Source organism: Perca flavescens, chromosome 10, assembly GCF_004354835.1.
Source record: "Perca flavescens isolate YP-PL-M2 chromosome 10, PFLA_1.0, whole genome shotgun sequence".
In the NCBI taxonomy this organism is placed as follows: domain Eukaryota; kingdom Metazoa; phylum Chordata; class Actinopteri; order Perciformes; family Percidae; genus Perca; species Perca flavescens.
The window spans coordinates 9516906-9533949 of record NC_041340.1 but is presented as its reverse complement, the minus strand read 5'-3'; the positions used below and the strand labels follow the sequence as shown (position 1 = coordinate 9533949).

At 39.2% G+C, this 17044-nt stretch overlaps 1 protein-coding gene across 2 annotated transcripts in view; it reads right to left on the bottom strand.

The window, feature by feature from the left end:
- pdgfc (platelet derived growth factor c) overlaps window positions 1–9025 on the bottom strand; it is a 47285-nt gene extending 38260 nt beyond the window's left edge. For both annotated transcript variants that reach the window (XM_028589667.1, XM_028589668.1), the window contains exon 1: window positions 8293–9025. In XM_028589667.1, coding sequence (XP_028445468.1) covers window positions 8293–8470 — 178 coding nt within the window. In that variant the 5' untranslated portion in view covers window positions 8471–9025. The remainder of the gene's footprint in view (window positions 1–8292) is intronic.
- Window positions 9026–17044: the final 8019 nt, after the last annotated feature.

Sequence of the window (17044 nt, the reverse complement as noted above, 5' to 3'; positions counted from 1 at the left end):
CAACTACCTTCTACAAAAAACATTTATAGACTACTTATTTGCTTTTAAAATGCCTCTTGGAAGAAACATAATGCCGTCTGTGGTTTAATATCCTGCATCACATGTTGTTAGGCAACTAAAACACTTTCTTAATGTTAGACAAATTGTAGTTTTGGTTAAATTAAGCTTAGCGTAAATTCAGGCAGGACACAGAAGTCATACACCCGCTGATTGAATTATCATTCCTATCTGACACACACCAATCACAGCCATTCTCAAGGCGGTCCTTTTAAAGATGACTCCCTCCTCACTGATCCCTGCTACACATGCTGCTTCACTCAATACTGCTGCTGACAACGCTTTGCCTCCACCTCCCCAGCCTCCATCTTTCTAGTTCAGAGTCCTTACATGACTCAAAAGTTTTAAATGGTTTTTTATGTCTTTCTTTTGGCTCACTCTTTTATACCCAGGGGGGTTTCTGCATAGCGCTCCCTGTTTCAGCTTAGCATGCTGCTTGGCTGGTCCAGGGAGCATTATCTTTGTTTTTTTTTTAACTTCCTTTATTTCTTATTATCAAGTGCAGTCATACAATATGTCGCAAATTAACATTTTGATGATACAGTATTGATGGTACAGTAAGGTATCAAGGGCAAGTCTACACATAGAATAGCAGTCCATAGATGTCTTCCATCCTAACAAAAATATATGTGAGGGGATAGATCCTCATCTCTGCAATACCACATATGCATTTGGTAGATAATACAGAATTCTTTACAATACAAATTACCAAAATAAATGATAAATAAGTAAAATAAAAATAAGAAAGATATAGTCTGCATAATAGTCATATCAAATGAAATGTTGGGCAGTGGAAGACCATTTATTTAGGAATACTACTACTTTCAGTTGTAATAATGCTGTTGTATGCTCCATGTTATAAACATCTTGGATTCTTTCCCTCCATTGTGCAACTGTTGGAGGGTGTGGCTTCAGCCAAGAGGCTGTGATTACCTTATTTGCTATTAAAAGAAGGATTCTCAGCAAACATGTTTGGTTATTCTCTTCAATGTCAGCTGGCAGTATCCCTAGAAGTATGATGGTTCGAGAGGTAGATCTATACAAAGACAGTTTTTTATTTCTTTTTGTACACTTTGCCAATATTCTGATATCCTTGATATCTATCTATAACCCAAAATATATGGGTGGGATCTCCCACCAAGCCGCAACGCCTCCAACAGCCGTCTGAATTGTTGCTCCATTTTGATGTTATGAATGGGGTTCAAAAATATCTAATTTTAATTTTCCATCCGAATTCCTTCCAGTTAGGACTACTGGTTACCCTGTGTCCTTGACTGCACGAAGTCTCCCACTGCTTATCTTTAATTATTGTGTTCATTTCTAATTCCCATTTTTCTTTAATATCTAGATTATGTCCTATAAATTCTTCCTGCAATATTCTGTAAATATGTGAAATGAATTTTGACTTTACTAATCTTTTTGTTATTGATATGAATAAGTGTTCTATTTTTGTTGGTAGGGAGCAGAGCTTTTCCCATACTTGATGGTTTTGGAGGTAATGTCTAATTTGTAAGTACCTAAAGAAATCTTGGTTTGGTAAATCATATTTTTCTTTGAGCTGTTCAAATGATTTCAGGGCTGCTCCGTCAAACAGCTGGTCCAAAACCACTAGACCCCTTTCTGTCCATTTCAGAAAACCCTTGTCCAGCCTAGCTGGGGAGAATTATCCGTATAGCTCTAGAAATAGTCATGGGAAGCTGTAGTTTTTTCCTCACAATTGACCATATTTTTAAGGTGTTTTTACTCCATACATTAGTAATCTTCTTTTTCCCCCATATGTCTTGGTTTAGGAATGGGATTGAGTCTAATGGGAAATTTGGGCATTCACTCTGCTCCATTCCAACCCATAGGTCTGTTGTTATAATAATTCCCAAATATCTAAATCCTTGCGACCAGTGGAAATCAAGCCTTTCTGATAGTTAGATTGACCAATGTCCAACTAGCATCATTGCCTCAGACTTTGATTGGTTGATTTGATAACCAGAGAGTTCTCCATATTATTTTAAGGTGTCTAGCAGTGCAGGGACAGAAAGAACTGGGTCCCTTTTAAAGGTCAGGATATCGTCCGCATAAAGAGATATCTTATGCTCCTTATTTCCCATGTCTTTTATGCCTTTTATTTCCTCATTCTGTCTTATAGATGCTGCCAAGGGTTCAATATTTATAGCAAAGAGCAGAGGGCTAAGACAGTCCCCTTGCCTCACCCCCCTCTGTAGTTCAAAGAACTCTGAACAGCATCCGTTTACCCTGACACGAGATTTTGGATTTCTGTAAATAACTCTGACCCAGTCTACAAATTTTGGGTGGAATCCCATTACTGATAATGTTTTGTATAAAAAATCCCAATTTACAGTGTTGAATGCTTTCTGTGCGTCAAAGCTTATTAACATTGATGTTTGTATGTCTCTTTTAGCACAAGTAATTATATTTAGGGTTCTTCTTATATTATTGGCACCCTGTCTATTAGGAATAAATCCTGTTTGATCTGGCTTAATCAGAGTAGTAATATGTTTTTGAACTCTGTGTGCTAAAATACAGTATTTTCTGATCATTGCATATCAGGCTGATGGGTCTATATCCTTCACAAAGGTCTTTCCCTTCTTTATGAATCACGGATATAATGGCCTGTGACCATGTCTCCGGAGGATTGTTCTTAGAGAGAGAGTATCTAAACACCTTGGTTAGTACAGGTGCAAGGTCATTTATGAAGCATTTGTAAAATTCTCCAGGAAGCCCATCGACTCCTGGAGATTTGATGCTTTTCAATCTTTTTATAGCCTCTCTTATTTCTGTTTCAGTAATTGGTGTTATCATCTGTTTAGAGGTTTCTTCTGATAATGTGGGGAGATTTAAACCAGTGAGGAAAGTATCAGTATCCTTTCCTGATGTTTGTATTCTTGGTTCTTTATATACATTTTGGTAAAATGATGCAAAGGCATCTGCTACCTCTTAGGGTTTAGATACTGGTCTACTCAGTGTAGGATGACAGACCTTGGATACAGTACGATTAGCTTGAGCTTCACGAAGTTGGAATGCTAGAAGGTGGCTAGCTTTATTCCCCATCTCGTAATATCTCTGTTTAGAGAATCTTAAAGCCCCTTCCGCTTTATATGACAGGAGTTTGTCTAAGGCTTTTCTTGTCTCCTTAAGTTCTGTAACAGTGTTGCTCATTCTTGTGGTTTTGTGTTGTGTCTCTAAAAGCTTTATTTTATTTTCCAAAATTAGTTGTTCCTTGAGTCGCTGTCTTTTTATTTTTGATGATATCTGTATTATTTTTCCTCTTATAACTGCTTTTGCTCCCTCCCACTGAATTGAAGGATTAACTTCACCATTATCGTTGATCTCAAAATATTCTTTAATGGTTTTGCTTAAATCTTCTACTATTTCAGACTTATTCAGCAGTGATACGTTTAACCTCCAGTATCTGAAAAAAGAGTGCATGCCTAGATCTACTTTCAGCACAATAGGTGCATGATCACTCAGGGTTATAGGTTCAATGAAACAGTCTGTTACTTTATGCATGTATTGATGGGGGAGACAGAAAAAATCAATTCTTGAGTAACTATTGTGCACATTAAAGAAGAAACTGAAATCTTTCCCATTTGGGTTTTTAGCTCTCCAGGTCAGTAAGACCCAGTTTGGACATAAAGTTATTTAAGGTTTTTGTTTTGGAGCACTGAGATCCCTTCTCAGTCGGTATCCTATCCAGCTTCCCATCCTGCACTGCATTAAAGTCCCCTCCTATTATTAATACCCCTTTTGCATTGCTTGCAATGATGTTAGCAATCTCTCTAAAGAACATTGGATCATATTTGTTTGGGGCATATACATTAAGTATGGATACCTCGTTTCCTCCAGCAATCCCAACCACCATGACATAACGGCCTGATTTATCCTGTATCACATTCTCTGCATTAAAGGCCAAATTTCTTATTCTTATATAATTTCTTTAATTTTATATGCTCACTCTCTGATAAGTGGGTTTCTTGTAATAATGCAATAGAGCTTTGCATTTTTTTGAGCTGATTGAGTATTTTCTTCCTCTTAATAGGATGATTTAATCCATGGACATTATAACTTACTACAATCAGTTTATCCATGTGGATAACAGTATCCTATGATTTTGACCTTTCTAGTAGACATTACTTCTCCAAATGTAGACCCGTACCCGTGTTTTCACAAAGCATCTTATGTGACTGCATAATTGTAAGAATAACATATAACTTCCACCATTGTGGAGAACAAGAACTCACAAATAGAACAAGAAAAAAAAAAAAACTTCCAAAAACCCGACTGATCTAACAAGCATAAACTCAGTCTCAACAAGGACAGAGAGTTGTGACCGGTCTCTCTGGGGATGTGCACGCAGTGCTGTTGCAACTAACGTATAGCTTACATGTGATAAGTTGCCTGTAATGTGGCCTAACGTAAACGCCGACGAGAGAGAAGAAAAAAAAAAGAAATTTAAAAAACATTTAAACCGCTCAGCTAAGGAGAACCCATTCTTTCTTATTAGTTATCTTTAAATAATAAAACTAGCCAATTATGTGTTACAGGGTAAATCGTATTTTTTTTATTTTTTTTTATATAAATCACTAACTTACTCACAATCAGTAATGTTTCATTTGTTCATCGATGGCCACCATGGAGAACGCTCTTCAAGTCCGCGTTGGTCATTAAATTCGCTCTGTTTGAATCCTCGGACCATTTGTTTTTCAACAGTTCCGCCTGTAGAGTCTCACGTTCGTTCAGTTGAACTTACCCAACTCCCCGAGCGTAGCGGCCGCGTCTGCGAGGGTCGTGAAGGTCTTCGTTCCGGATTTCAGGTGAATTTTCAGCTTGGCAGGAAATGGCGATTGAGCTTTGATGTTCTTCTCTTTAAGCAATTTCATCACGTCTCTTACTTGCTTGCGTTTCTTCTGGGTGTCTGACGTGTAGTCCTGGTCAAAGAAAATCCTCTGTCCGTTATATGGCACTCCTCCGCGGTGTTTCCATGCTTCTTGGATTACCGTTTCTTTGATTCTGTAGTCCAGAAATCTAACGATAATTGATCTCGGGGGGCTTGCTGCGTCTTTCGGTTTCATAGTCAGTGAGCGGTGTGCTCTCACTACATTTAAGTTGAGCTCCTCTGGTAATGTCAGTGAGGTTCGGATGAGATCATTTACGAAATTCAGTATGTCTTTGTTGGTTTCCTCGTCTTCTTTCACGCCGTATATGCGGACAAATTCCGTCCTGCTCTGGACTCTATGTATTCACATTTTGCAGACAAGCTGGCATCTCTTTGTAACAAGTAATGAAGGGCTTGCTCGTTTCTTTGCGATTTATCTTCTGCATCACTCAGCCTCTGTTCGTATTCAGTCATACGCTGTTTTAGTTTTGTCATCCTTTCGTCTACTTCGGCCAGCTTCTACTCTTGTTAAGGAGTCTTTAGTGTCTTTAGAGGCTTCAGCGTGCTCCTTTCTTAGTGTCCGCAGCTCGGCTAGCACTGCTAGCACTGCTAGCATGTGCTCTTCTCCTCCCTCGTTCTTTTGGTTTGGTCTTTTTTTTATGCTTTACCCTTCTTATCCATATCTTTTCGATTGCAGGCCATTTCGATGGATTAATGTGAGTGTTTTTTGCAGAAAATAAACTTTATAATTAAGGTTTGGCTGGTTTTTAAAAATTCTCCTCCGGGAGCTTAAAAATCAGGCTGCTGCCACGACCATGACGTCACAGGAAGTCCCCAGGGAGCATTATCAAGAGCGGAGCCATCAGTGACAAGCATAACTGTTTTTCCATTTGTTGCAATAAATGGTTAAATCTATGCCAAGTGTTCCTGACTGAATTATTGAAAAGGTCAATGCATTTGGGTCACCACTGAACTTTTCAATATTTGATCCAGACTAACTGTAATCTTTAGTTACAGTGCTGTAACTGCAGACTGCATTGGCCTTTGATCAATCATCATGACAAAAAATGAGCCTGATATCCTCAAATGCAAATAACATCATTGGTAAAATAATTATGAGAGAAAGACAAGGGAAACTTGTAGACACAACCAGAGCCTGTAGTGGTGTTCAGGGTGGAGGGGTACATGCATTTGCTTTCAACCCTATTTCATTTCTGAAACCATTCAAAGCATTTTTGTAGCGCAACTGCAGATGTCATTTCTAGCAATGGCTTTTCTTAATAACCATGAAACATTATAGCCATGTGGCAAACACATGAAAATTAAATGTGCGATGCTTGTTATTGTAACATAACCCTCAGTGGTAGAGGAAGGAAATGTTCACATTATTTATGACCACAACACACACAATTTACATTGCAAAGTTCATGCCCATTCTCTTAGCCTTTTTGAGACTTTTGTCCAAATCATTTATTGTGACAGATAGTTACTTCACACAGCACTGGCCCTCACTGGGAGACAGCCCCCTCTGGTATCTTATGGAGTCATCAGCAGCTGCTTGCCAAGTTTAATACGACCGGGGACTATAACTCTCTCTGCAACTACTACTAAACATGCCAGACAGGTCTGGCTCCCTCCTCTCCCTCAGATCGATATCAAATTGTCTCACAGAGCATCAGCAATCAAGCACGCCAGAACAGTGAGCGCTGAGACACTCCGGTCAAAGGTTACAGGCGGCCTGGCCAGCTTCGCCCTCAGCCAATGTGTGACCGCTGTTTCAAAGAGCTCTTTGAAACAGTTTAACATCTCTCCACCCCACACTGCCCCCTCCACCTCTGCCTCCTTCAGCCCTCTCCCTCCCCTCTCTCCTCACTGTTGTTTTCCTTTCTCAGCCGTCCTGATTAAACATGGAGATCCCAGCGGGAGGCTCTGATTTCCCAGCCCTGACTGTTACTGTAGTGAAGTCAGCGCTGCATGTCCTCACACAAGGCCAGTCAAACCCACTGGCTATAATGGCAAAGTAATGAATGAAGTTAGACTAGTGCAACATCTGCAGTACAGGCATGCTGTTACTTTCAACTGTACCCTGTGAGGTTCTGTTGTCTCTTTATGTTGTTGTATACATCTCTGTCAATATGTCAGTCCTATACAAATATTTAACTGTTTATTGCACTTGCTTTTTCAATAGTTAAGCAACACTATATTAATGCTTTATATATCAGTTATAAGTAATTTATAATAACATCTTTTTAGTTTTCAACTTTTGGAGAAACCTACTGCACAGCACTTGCTTTGTCTTTTTTTAGCTAGGTCTTTAATTATTCAGGAAGGCCCATCTGATGGATTGAACTTCTAGAAAAGAGTTATAAGACATCTCGGTCAACATCCATTTATTAACAATTTATTAACATAGACCATAAAGTGGTCAAACAGTCCAATGGCTGGCATATAAAAGACACAGCAAGTGTCTGGAGGAGGCCATAAGTGGTTCTTAACTGATCTAAATCTAAAATATATATATATATATATATATATATATATATATATATATATATATATATATATATATATATATATATATATTTTATTAATCATTAATGGAGTATCTTAATGTATCCAATTGAGTGTCTTGTGGGTGAAAGCAAATAATCAGTGGATTAAGAAAATCCCAACAGGATGAGAAAACAATCTGCATAAATCAGTGCATCAATTGCATCCCCAGAAAATAAAAATAAAATGGTTTCATTAAAGTTTGAATGATGGCCCTATGCTCTACTAAACAAGCTCGCGCCCACACACGCACGCCAACACACACTCCAACAACAGCAAAGAACGTGATTGCCAAATTGCAAAATGATGGCAAGAAATCACCAGAGGGTAATTATTTAATTAATTCAAATCAAAGTAGACATACACCATCATCTTTAGCCTAACGTGGACGTAACGTTAAACATTGATATAACTGGATTTCTGAATTTGATAGTGCAGCTCAGTTCGGAGGGTAAGCAAATTACATCGCCCGGGGCTACTGCTGCATGAATGGAGCCGTTTTTATGATCACAGGGAAAACTTCCCCCGGGGGACATGCAATTTCAGAGGGTTTTCCCCCTTAAACATACACGGGTACACTTTAAAGGTAAAAGGTCATTTTGCACTTCCTATCCTGGATAATGCTGTTTGAACTGAATGAAACGCTCTCATTCATTGCAGTTTAAACTCAAGCAAGATGTGCATTTTAAAAGAATGGCTTTAAGCCCAGTAAGAATAAGCATTTCGTTATGTGTGCGAAAAATCCCCATGTTCATGTTAAATTCAATAACTTTTCTGAAGCAACAAGGGAAACTCACCGTTTTGCTCCTTTACACTTGGAGGGTGAAATTTGCTGACATGACTTGATTCAGCTTCCGAGCCATATTGTTGGAGAAGCGATGCAAGAAGGAATATTAATGGAAGGATCATTTGGATGAGTGGTGGTTGGCAATCACAAAGCGCTGTTGACGGGATGGTTTGTATCACAACATGCATGCGTCGTTTACAGGACACCAGTGCTGTTTTGGACACATTTGGAGAGGATACAGGCAGAGTAGAATCCACATAATCTTAATCATCAGTCCTTCTGGAAAAAGTGAAATGTATATCTCCCTAAATCAAGACAAATCCTCATCCAAAGCTTGCAGACCGTGCCGCTTCTGCGTAATGCAAGTGCGCACCTGTTGGTTCGGAGAAAAGTTGGATACTGAGTTATACAAAGCTTGGCTTGAAGTAATTATAATCCTGGAATTAGTTTCAAACGCGTCCGTATGCAGGCATGTCATCTATGGTACGATATCATTAGAAAAGCACAGATGCATTTTGGCTAAGGCACGCGTCCACGTTGCGTTCTTGACTCCGTCTGAATAAATCCTCGCAGATCTTTACGCATTAGAGCAACACAGAGACAGCGAGAGAGTGCAGCAACCTGATACAGTCTGCACCCAGAAACCATTCGCAACACCGAGACGGGTTCTGTTGTCTGGTGAGGTCTTGAGTCATAACTTGGTGGAGACTGAGATAAAATATCGCGGCGCGGCCGGGGTTGGGTTTTTGGAGACTGCCAACTGACGGCACAACAGGTGCTATACATAAAGTACAACTTCCCAGCCGAGGAAACTCCCCGGCATGTTAACTATTCCGTTGCTGCCTGTTCCAATGAGGTGTTTTACCCACTTTCAGTCACAAATTGGTAAATGCAGTTCCATTTGTTGCAATCAGTTTCACAGAAAGTAAAGCAGCTCAGCACAGACTGTTATGAAGAAAGGAGTCTTGACACAAGGTAATTCTAAAAATAACTTTTGACTATTGGCTCCACAATAGAAAAATAACTTTAACACATTAACAAATAACTTTAACACTGAGTGGACATTTTTGGAGTTTGTTACACACACAAAAAAAACATATATATGTTGTTTTAAGTCTAATATTATTGGAGTTATATGTCTCATTCTAAATTTTTCAGAATAACCTTCTCCAAACTGCTAAAATCAGTAAAGTAAGAAATAAAATTACAGTGAGTAAATGATCAAGAATCAGTGGCGGAATTTCTCACAGACTAAAGATGAGAAGATGTGTTTTCCTTGTAGAATAATTCACTCTTCTCTAAAAATATGATGTTATGTGATGTAAATAGTTGTCTAATGTAAGTGAAAGCTCTGTTGTAACAATTTGGCCTATTTTGGGTAAGACAAAAAATGCACTTGCTACTATGTGTATGTCATTTGCTCCCTCTGTGTTAGTGCTTATACATATCTTTTCCCTACTCTTTCTATTGGGCTACATATTTGTGGCCCACTTCTTTGCCAAGGGCATCATGGTCCATCAAATTGATATCATATACTTGGTTAAACAATGAAGTCCACAGTGCATATTCATAGCAGGAGCGTCATCTTTCAAAAGGAAACTTTCCATAAGAAAAAGTAAGCTTGGTTTAATCATGGAGTGATTGTTTAAAGCCTTGAATCCTTTTCTCCATAGAGAGATAAAAGATAAATGTGTACCCATGCAACACTCTTCAACACGCTGTTGTGCATTTTGCCTAAATGTTTCTGTGGAAGGAAATGTTTAAGAGCTTCTCAATTTGTCATATCAAAGCTTAAACGCCGCTTGGAACAATAGTCTCTCCTGTTCCCAATTTCCTTTCTCCCCGGCACACTGTTGTACCTCATCAACTGCGTTTCATGTGGTTCCTCCCATTCTATTGTTGGCAAAATCCACCAGTGCATCCCCCCACTCTATGGTAAGTCTGCTGTAGCACAGACACAACAATCAAAGGAGAGCTAGAGACATATTGAACCCATTGAGCCAGACACATGATGCAATGCTGCAGCAATGTACCCCCAGTCTCACATAGCTCGGAAACTACCACCTCAAAGAGGCAGCAGAGCAGCCATCTCCCCACCATCAAGGTATGCAGATAGGTTGTGTGGTTTTAATCAAAGTCAGATTGGGAAAAGAAGGCATTGGGCATTGATACAGTTATTTCATACATGTTTTGCCCCTGTGGAGAGGGGCATATAGAGGTTCTTGTGCCTGCTGCAAGGGCCAAGGCCCTTTGTGTAAAAGAGAGTATCACATTCCAGCCCTGCAAGGGCCTGCAGCAGATGTCAGCACTTCACATTGTGGAATACCTCTCATTTTCGCACACGCGCACACACAAACACACAGACACATGCACACACACACACACACTCACACATGCACGCACACACACACACACACACACACACACACACACACACACACACACACACACACTACTGTATACACACTCATTCACCCCTTGAGGTTTTGTCTGTAAAAGCTGGGTATTTTGTCTTGTCCACATTTGATTGCGGCTTCCATGGTGGTCTTGGGAAGTGTGGAGGCTTTGATACAAATAAATGTAATAAACAGTGGAAATTAGAAACAAGGCAGACCTTTAGGGTCATGGCTAGCATACAGAGACCAGAGACACGCCTGCCAGGAGGGTTCTGTGTCCACCGAGCAGACTGAAGATGGAAATGTATACAATAGAGAATTCACTCTAAATCCCATTAGACTTGCTTGCCTTTTCGGGGCACATACTGTCAAACGCCCTCTCCCAATCAGTCTGTATTACACAACGCATCTGTCACAGTGTCTGCTAAATACCCGTTTTGTTCCAGGTGAAACAAAGTGAAGCACCATGGAGTGGACATGTTTCCTACATCCAGATCGCAGCTCATTATTGCATCTTGAAGAAAAAGGCCTTTGAGATGACTTCATTTATATGGTAAAAGGTCTTGCAGCAGCAGCATGAGCTTTTGCTGTGTGGTCCTGCGGGGAGCAGTGGGAAATGTGCCACTAGAGGAATTTAGAAAGAAATGACTCACATTTCCTTGGGAATTTAAAACAAATTGAATTTTACGTTCATTGGTGTGCCAGATGCGTTATTTTCATTGAATCACAGATACAAGGTTGTGCTAATGCTCCAAGGGTTCTGTGTCCTTTACTGTGTGGACACACTTTTATATCAGTGAGTCCTTAAGTTGTATGATTATTAACCCCTTAGCGTTTCCAGTATATTCAAACTTCTATTACTCAAAGCCAATAGCATTTATAGTGATCCTGACTGTTACAGAAGAAGCCTTAGAGTGTTACCTTTCAAAAGAAACCATAGACATGCATGTAGTACAAATGGTTAAGTCTTGTGTTTAAGTGTGAGATGTGTAAAGTGTAGCATCTTGGTGATTAATTGCCCCTGGCTGCACTTGGCTTTGAAACCAGAGCCCCCTGGTGGTGCCCATCAGGGCTGCAGTCACGCATTTGCACTTTGAACACTTGTTGATGCTACTGATGCAAGTACTGTGGAAAATGTCTGGACAAAACAACGCTTGTTTTGACTCCAGTCTCTGTTAAAGGAAATACCTTTGCCATTGTGTGATTCTTATAAAGTCTAGGGTAAAGCGTTAACATGCTGTCTAATGAAATAATGCATTTCTTATCTGCCTGTCCTGTTCAGCGTCAATGAGGAACTGGGGCTTTCCCCTTCAAGTATATTTGATTTCCACCCCTAAAAACACCCACAATTGGTGCATTATAGAAGTCTATACAGTTGTTTTTCAGTGCCTGGTTTATAGTTGCCATAGAAAAACAGTTGACTATGACTCCGAAATCCTAGGCAACTATCATGATGAGAACTCACTGCTTCTGAAATGCGGCTGGACACTATAAGGGCTTCAAATGCATGCATGTATTTTTTTTTATATTGGCTGCTGAGGATCTGGACATTTAGATTTATTCTGCTGTGGCGTTATTGCACTCAACTATCAATTGCTTTATTTTGTAAGAAAACCTAACATTGATTACATTGTTCCTGAGTGATCGTCTGTTATTGATATTCAACTGGTCACAGTAACATAATCACCTGTACGATATATTAACATAGCTATACTACAATATAAAATACCTACATTCAAAGTAAAAGTACAGAAGCAGTATCAGAAATATATACTCAGAGGATGTATTTAATCAAGGGCATTGCACATGTTTTGTATGTAATATCACAATCTGAAAGCTGTCAAATGCATACAGTGGGGTAAAAAGCCCAATATGTATCTTTGAAGTGTAGTTGAGTAGAGGTAAAAAGATTAATATAAATATTGAAGAAAGAGCAGTGTTATATTATAACATTTCAGGAATTTATCTGACCACATAAACAGAGGAGCTATTATGTTGTAAGCAACCCCCTGTTTCTTTAAGATAAATTTCAGGAACAGCTGTCGTATTGTTATTCAGCGTAACATTTAAAAAGAAATCACATTTTGGAAAGAACCTCTTGCTCCTTCAGGATTCCCCTTCTTACCCCTGAGTAGAGTCCAACAATACTGGGATGAAGCTCTCCTGCTGAACAGCTTTCTGGCTTGATGCCTCCCATCATAATCGTAGATAGTGTTGCACTTATACTTAACATCTGCTGACGGAAAAAGACTATGGCATTACGGCAACCCGCCCTATTTACTGATGAAGGGGTCAAATCTACCACACTGCCAAACTTCATTAATATAGTATTATACTGGAGCCCAGCGCTGTGTGGTGCAAGCCTGGAACGATATGCATATCTCTACTCTGACCTATTAAATATACAAAGTATACATACAGATTGTGTGCAATTTGGATAGTATGCACTGGTTTGTGTTGTTGACAGATGTTGCAAATCTGTCTTGCGTTAAAGTAGTTAATTTCTACCAAGTATAGTATGGCCTCAAACATGTTTTGTTTACAGGTCAGGTAGAGGAAGCACCATACAGAGGGGAAAGGTCTTGATCAATAACTAAAGGGAGCACTCAGCAACTGAAGAAATGCCAATACTTGAACATGTCAATGTTCTGTGAAACTGCCTGTGCACTGTGCTGCTGTAATGAATGAGTTGAGCCATGAAATAAAGGACTCTTCTCAAGCCAGCTGAATTGATCTGTTTCTGTTATTTCTTTATTTCTTTATTTGCACATTTTGAAAGAAAAAAGTAATCACAAGAAAATGTAAAAACCCCCTTAATTAGCAGTGACCTAAACATAGGCGTGCCTCAGAATTGTAAATCATTTTATACCCCAGTATCACTGCAACAAAAGCTGCATATTGTGCAACAGGACTGAGCACAACAGTGCAATTAAAAGAAAAAAAAGGAAAAATAGGTTTGTGGAATTATTATAGTATCACTTGTTTTAATGTCTTACAGTATTACTTGTTTTAATTTATTAATCTCAGAAGAGACAAAGATAAGGACTATAATAAAAAAGTTCAAGAACAGTAACTATTTTATTTTGGGTATGGGGTGCTTGGAGATAAACAGAAAAAAAAAATCTATGTGCAAGGAAGGAATGCCACATTGTATAACTCCTCTTGAGAAGAACACATCAGGTCCTATGAATAATATTTTCACAGTACAATTTACAAATTATCATACATCATTTTTTTTTTATTTCTTTACTCGCAACAATGTACAATGTTACCATTCATGAAAATGAAATTCACTTTACATACCGAAAGTTACAAATATTGAAATGCCATTAGTCCTGGCCTTTTGTTTCATCTTCATCCTTCAAGATTTACATTAAAGTCTCATTCACTTTGACAGCACATATAACATCTGCTTCTACCTCTTCCAAGCAATTTATCTTGTCACTGATCTGAAGTTATGTCCATAAAGCTTATCTGGATTCAGTTAAGGAACTATCCATCACTGCTGAATTGAAAACGTGTTTCTTAGCAGAAAAACTATGTTTAGTAGCAACACTTGTGCAAGTCTCCCTCTGTCAAAACCTTTATTTTCATTAGAATAAGAATGTGACAACACATATAACTCTTCTGAGCTACAGTAGTAGTAGAAATGTGCTCTGCACGCCAGGTATAATACCGCAATAGATTGGTTCAATCCAGCCTGACGGAGTTCTGGAACGGCACATGGTTGTTCATCAGACACATGGCTTGAAGCCAGCCAGTGAACATTTTAGAAGACAACACAAAAGGATCCTTGTGTTGCATTGCAAGCCTTTTGATTGTAACACCAGAACCATGCCCTGTGTTATAAATCATTAATCTCTATGCATATGGTGCGGATTAATTTGTGTATGCAAATGGAATGCCTTGTCAGTCAAAATTATACTACAGGGATCAATGTGGAAAGGCCGCCCAAGTTGTTTGACATAAAGTGATGAATGAGATACGGATCATAAATTGTGGAAAAAATCAGCTCAGTTGTGTTCTGCGTTGGATTTTTATTTTCACTGAGAGAACAAAAGTTCTGGCTTCCTGTTCAGTACTTTTAATGAATGTATTTCAACAAAACTCATAAAATGTTTAGAAAATGACAAACAGTTCTGACTTTAGGGAAAAGTTATTTATGCAGAAAAGATAGAACCACAATCAAATCCAGATTACAAGTCATTTCTATCACCACCAACATAATCAACTCCATTTGTGACCAATTTATAAAGACTGACACAGATTTCATTACACCATAGTCTCCAACATTTTTATTTGAGCCATTTAGACATCCACATTTAAAACTGGAAAGCTGAGGTTCAATAAGAAATACCGATACCACCACAACCACCTGTCACCACCAACACCTGTCAGTGGATTATCGGCTTTCTGATTGACAGACTGGGGAGCATCTCATCCAAAACCCGGTCCATCAGCACTGGCAGCCCACAGGGGTGAGTCCTCTCCCCGCTGCTCTTCTCCCTCTACGCTAATGACTGCACCTCAAAGAACCCGTCTGTAAAACTCCTGAAGTTTGCAGATGACACCACCATTATTGGTTTGATCCAGGATGGTGATGAGTCTGCTTACAGACAGGAGGTGGAACAGCTGGTCCAATGGTGCAGTCAGAACCACCTGGAGTTAAACCCCAAGAAGACTGTGGAGATGACAGTGGACTTTAGGAGAAGTACCCCCCCCAAACACCCCCCCTCACTATCCAGAACGACACAGTGTCCACTATGGATTCCTTTAGGTTTCTGGGATCAACCATTTCACAGGACCTAAAATGGTCTCCCCACATTGACTCTGTCCAGAAAAAGGCCCAGCCGAGGTTATACTTCCTGCTACAGCTAAGGAAGTTTAATCTGCCTGACCACTTACTCAACCATCATTCAGTCTGTCATCTGCACCTCCATCACTGTCTTGTTAGGGTCAGCCACCAAATGGGACAGGGCCAGACTGCTACAGACAATTAGAGCTGCAGGGAGGATCATTGGAGCTGACCTGCCCTCCATCCAGGACCTGTACTGGTCCAGGGTCAGGAAAAGGGCAGCAAAAATCTCTGCAGACCCCTCACATCCTGATCACAAACTGATCAACCTCCTTAAATCAATAAGGGATCAATAAAAACCAATCTATCTATCTATTTAAACAAGTTTGTAAAGATTTAATCTACAGTAAGTGGCTGCTCTCAGAGAGAAAACTCCATCATATTAGCAGTTGTAGACATTAGGCTTATCTAAGTCTATAATACACACACACTCCTGACAGGAATGAGCAGTATTCTACTGCTTTTGTTAGTTGAGCTTCTCTGCCTTTAATTTCTTGAGCGGAAAGACATCTTGAAATTTTAGTGACCACCAGCAGAAACCTCAGCTCCCTACAGAATACTTTGTACTGAAGAGGAACATCAATCTCGTATTACATAAAAGTCCTAAGCGCTTCATAAAATTCCTTAACTCTAACTAGACTTTAAATATAAAATTGATGATGCAACCATATTAATTGATAATATTTGGTGAGACCGTTTGGTGCATTGCCAAATATGTTTCAAGCTTCTAATATAAGCCATTCATTCATTTATCACTCATTCTGTCAGTTAGCTATACTGTATGTTTTTCGATTCATTCACACGCACAAGACAGACGTAAACAAAAGGGTTACCTAACACCAAAGTTGAAAAAAACACATCAACCTGCTATGACTCCCAAATTGATGGAAGTGTATTTTAACAGACAGACTCTCAAACAAATCAAACTGAGTTATTGACCTCGGAAACAGCAGTCTCTGCACCACAAGATCCATTTAGTAGCCTATCTGTTCTGAAGTTTAATCACATCACATTATCTTCTTCAGCAGGTAGTTTGTCACTTGAATGACTTTTTTCTCCATCTGCTGATGAAGATCATGCTTGAAAGCTCCTGTAACAGCTAGTTAATGGACCTTGTGGTGGTTTCGCCATTGTTTTTTATTATGCTAAATGTTTTTTTAGATCAGTAATATTTGCAAACAAATGAGTAAAATAGGTCTATAATTTGAGTTATGATCAAATCTACGTTGATTTATGGTATCATTTCCTCATTCACTATTAGTCTATGCTTTTAGCCTACATTAAGGTAATCTAATGGCCATTCGATTTCAAAATTACATATTAAATGAGTCTATGTAAAGCTAGTCTGCTGAATTCATAATAATAAACATAGAAATGGAAGCCCTCATTATATCGCCTGTGCCTGAATTATATTGCATCCATAACTTGCCGTCGGTGTCTGTTTTATGGTCTATTCATGCCTCACTGTTCACGTCCATCTGCCGCTAAATATCACACAGCCACTGCCATAA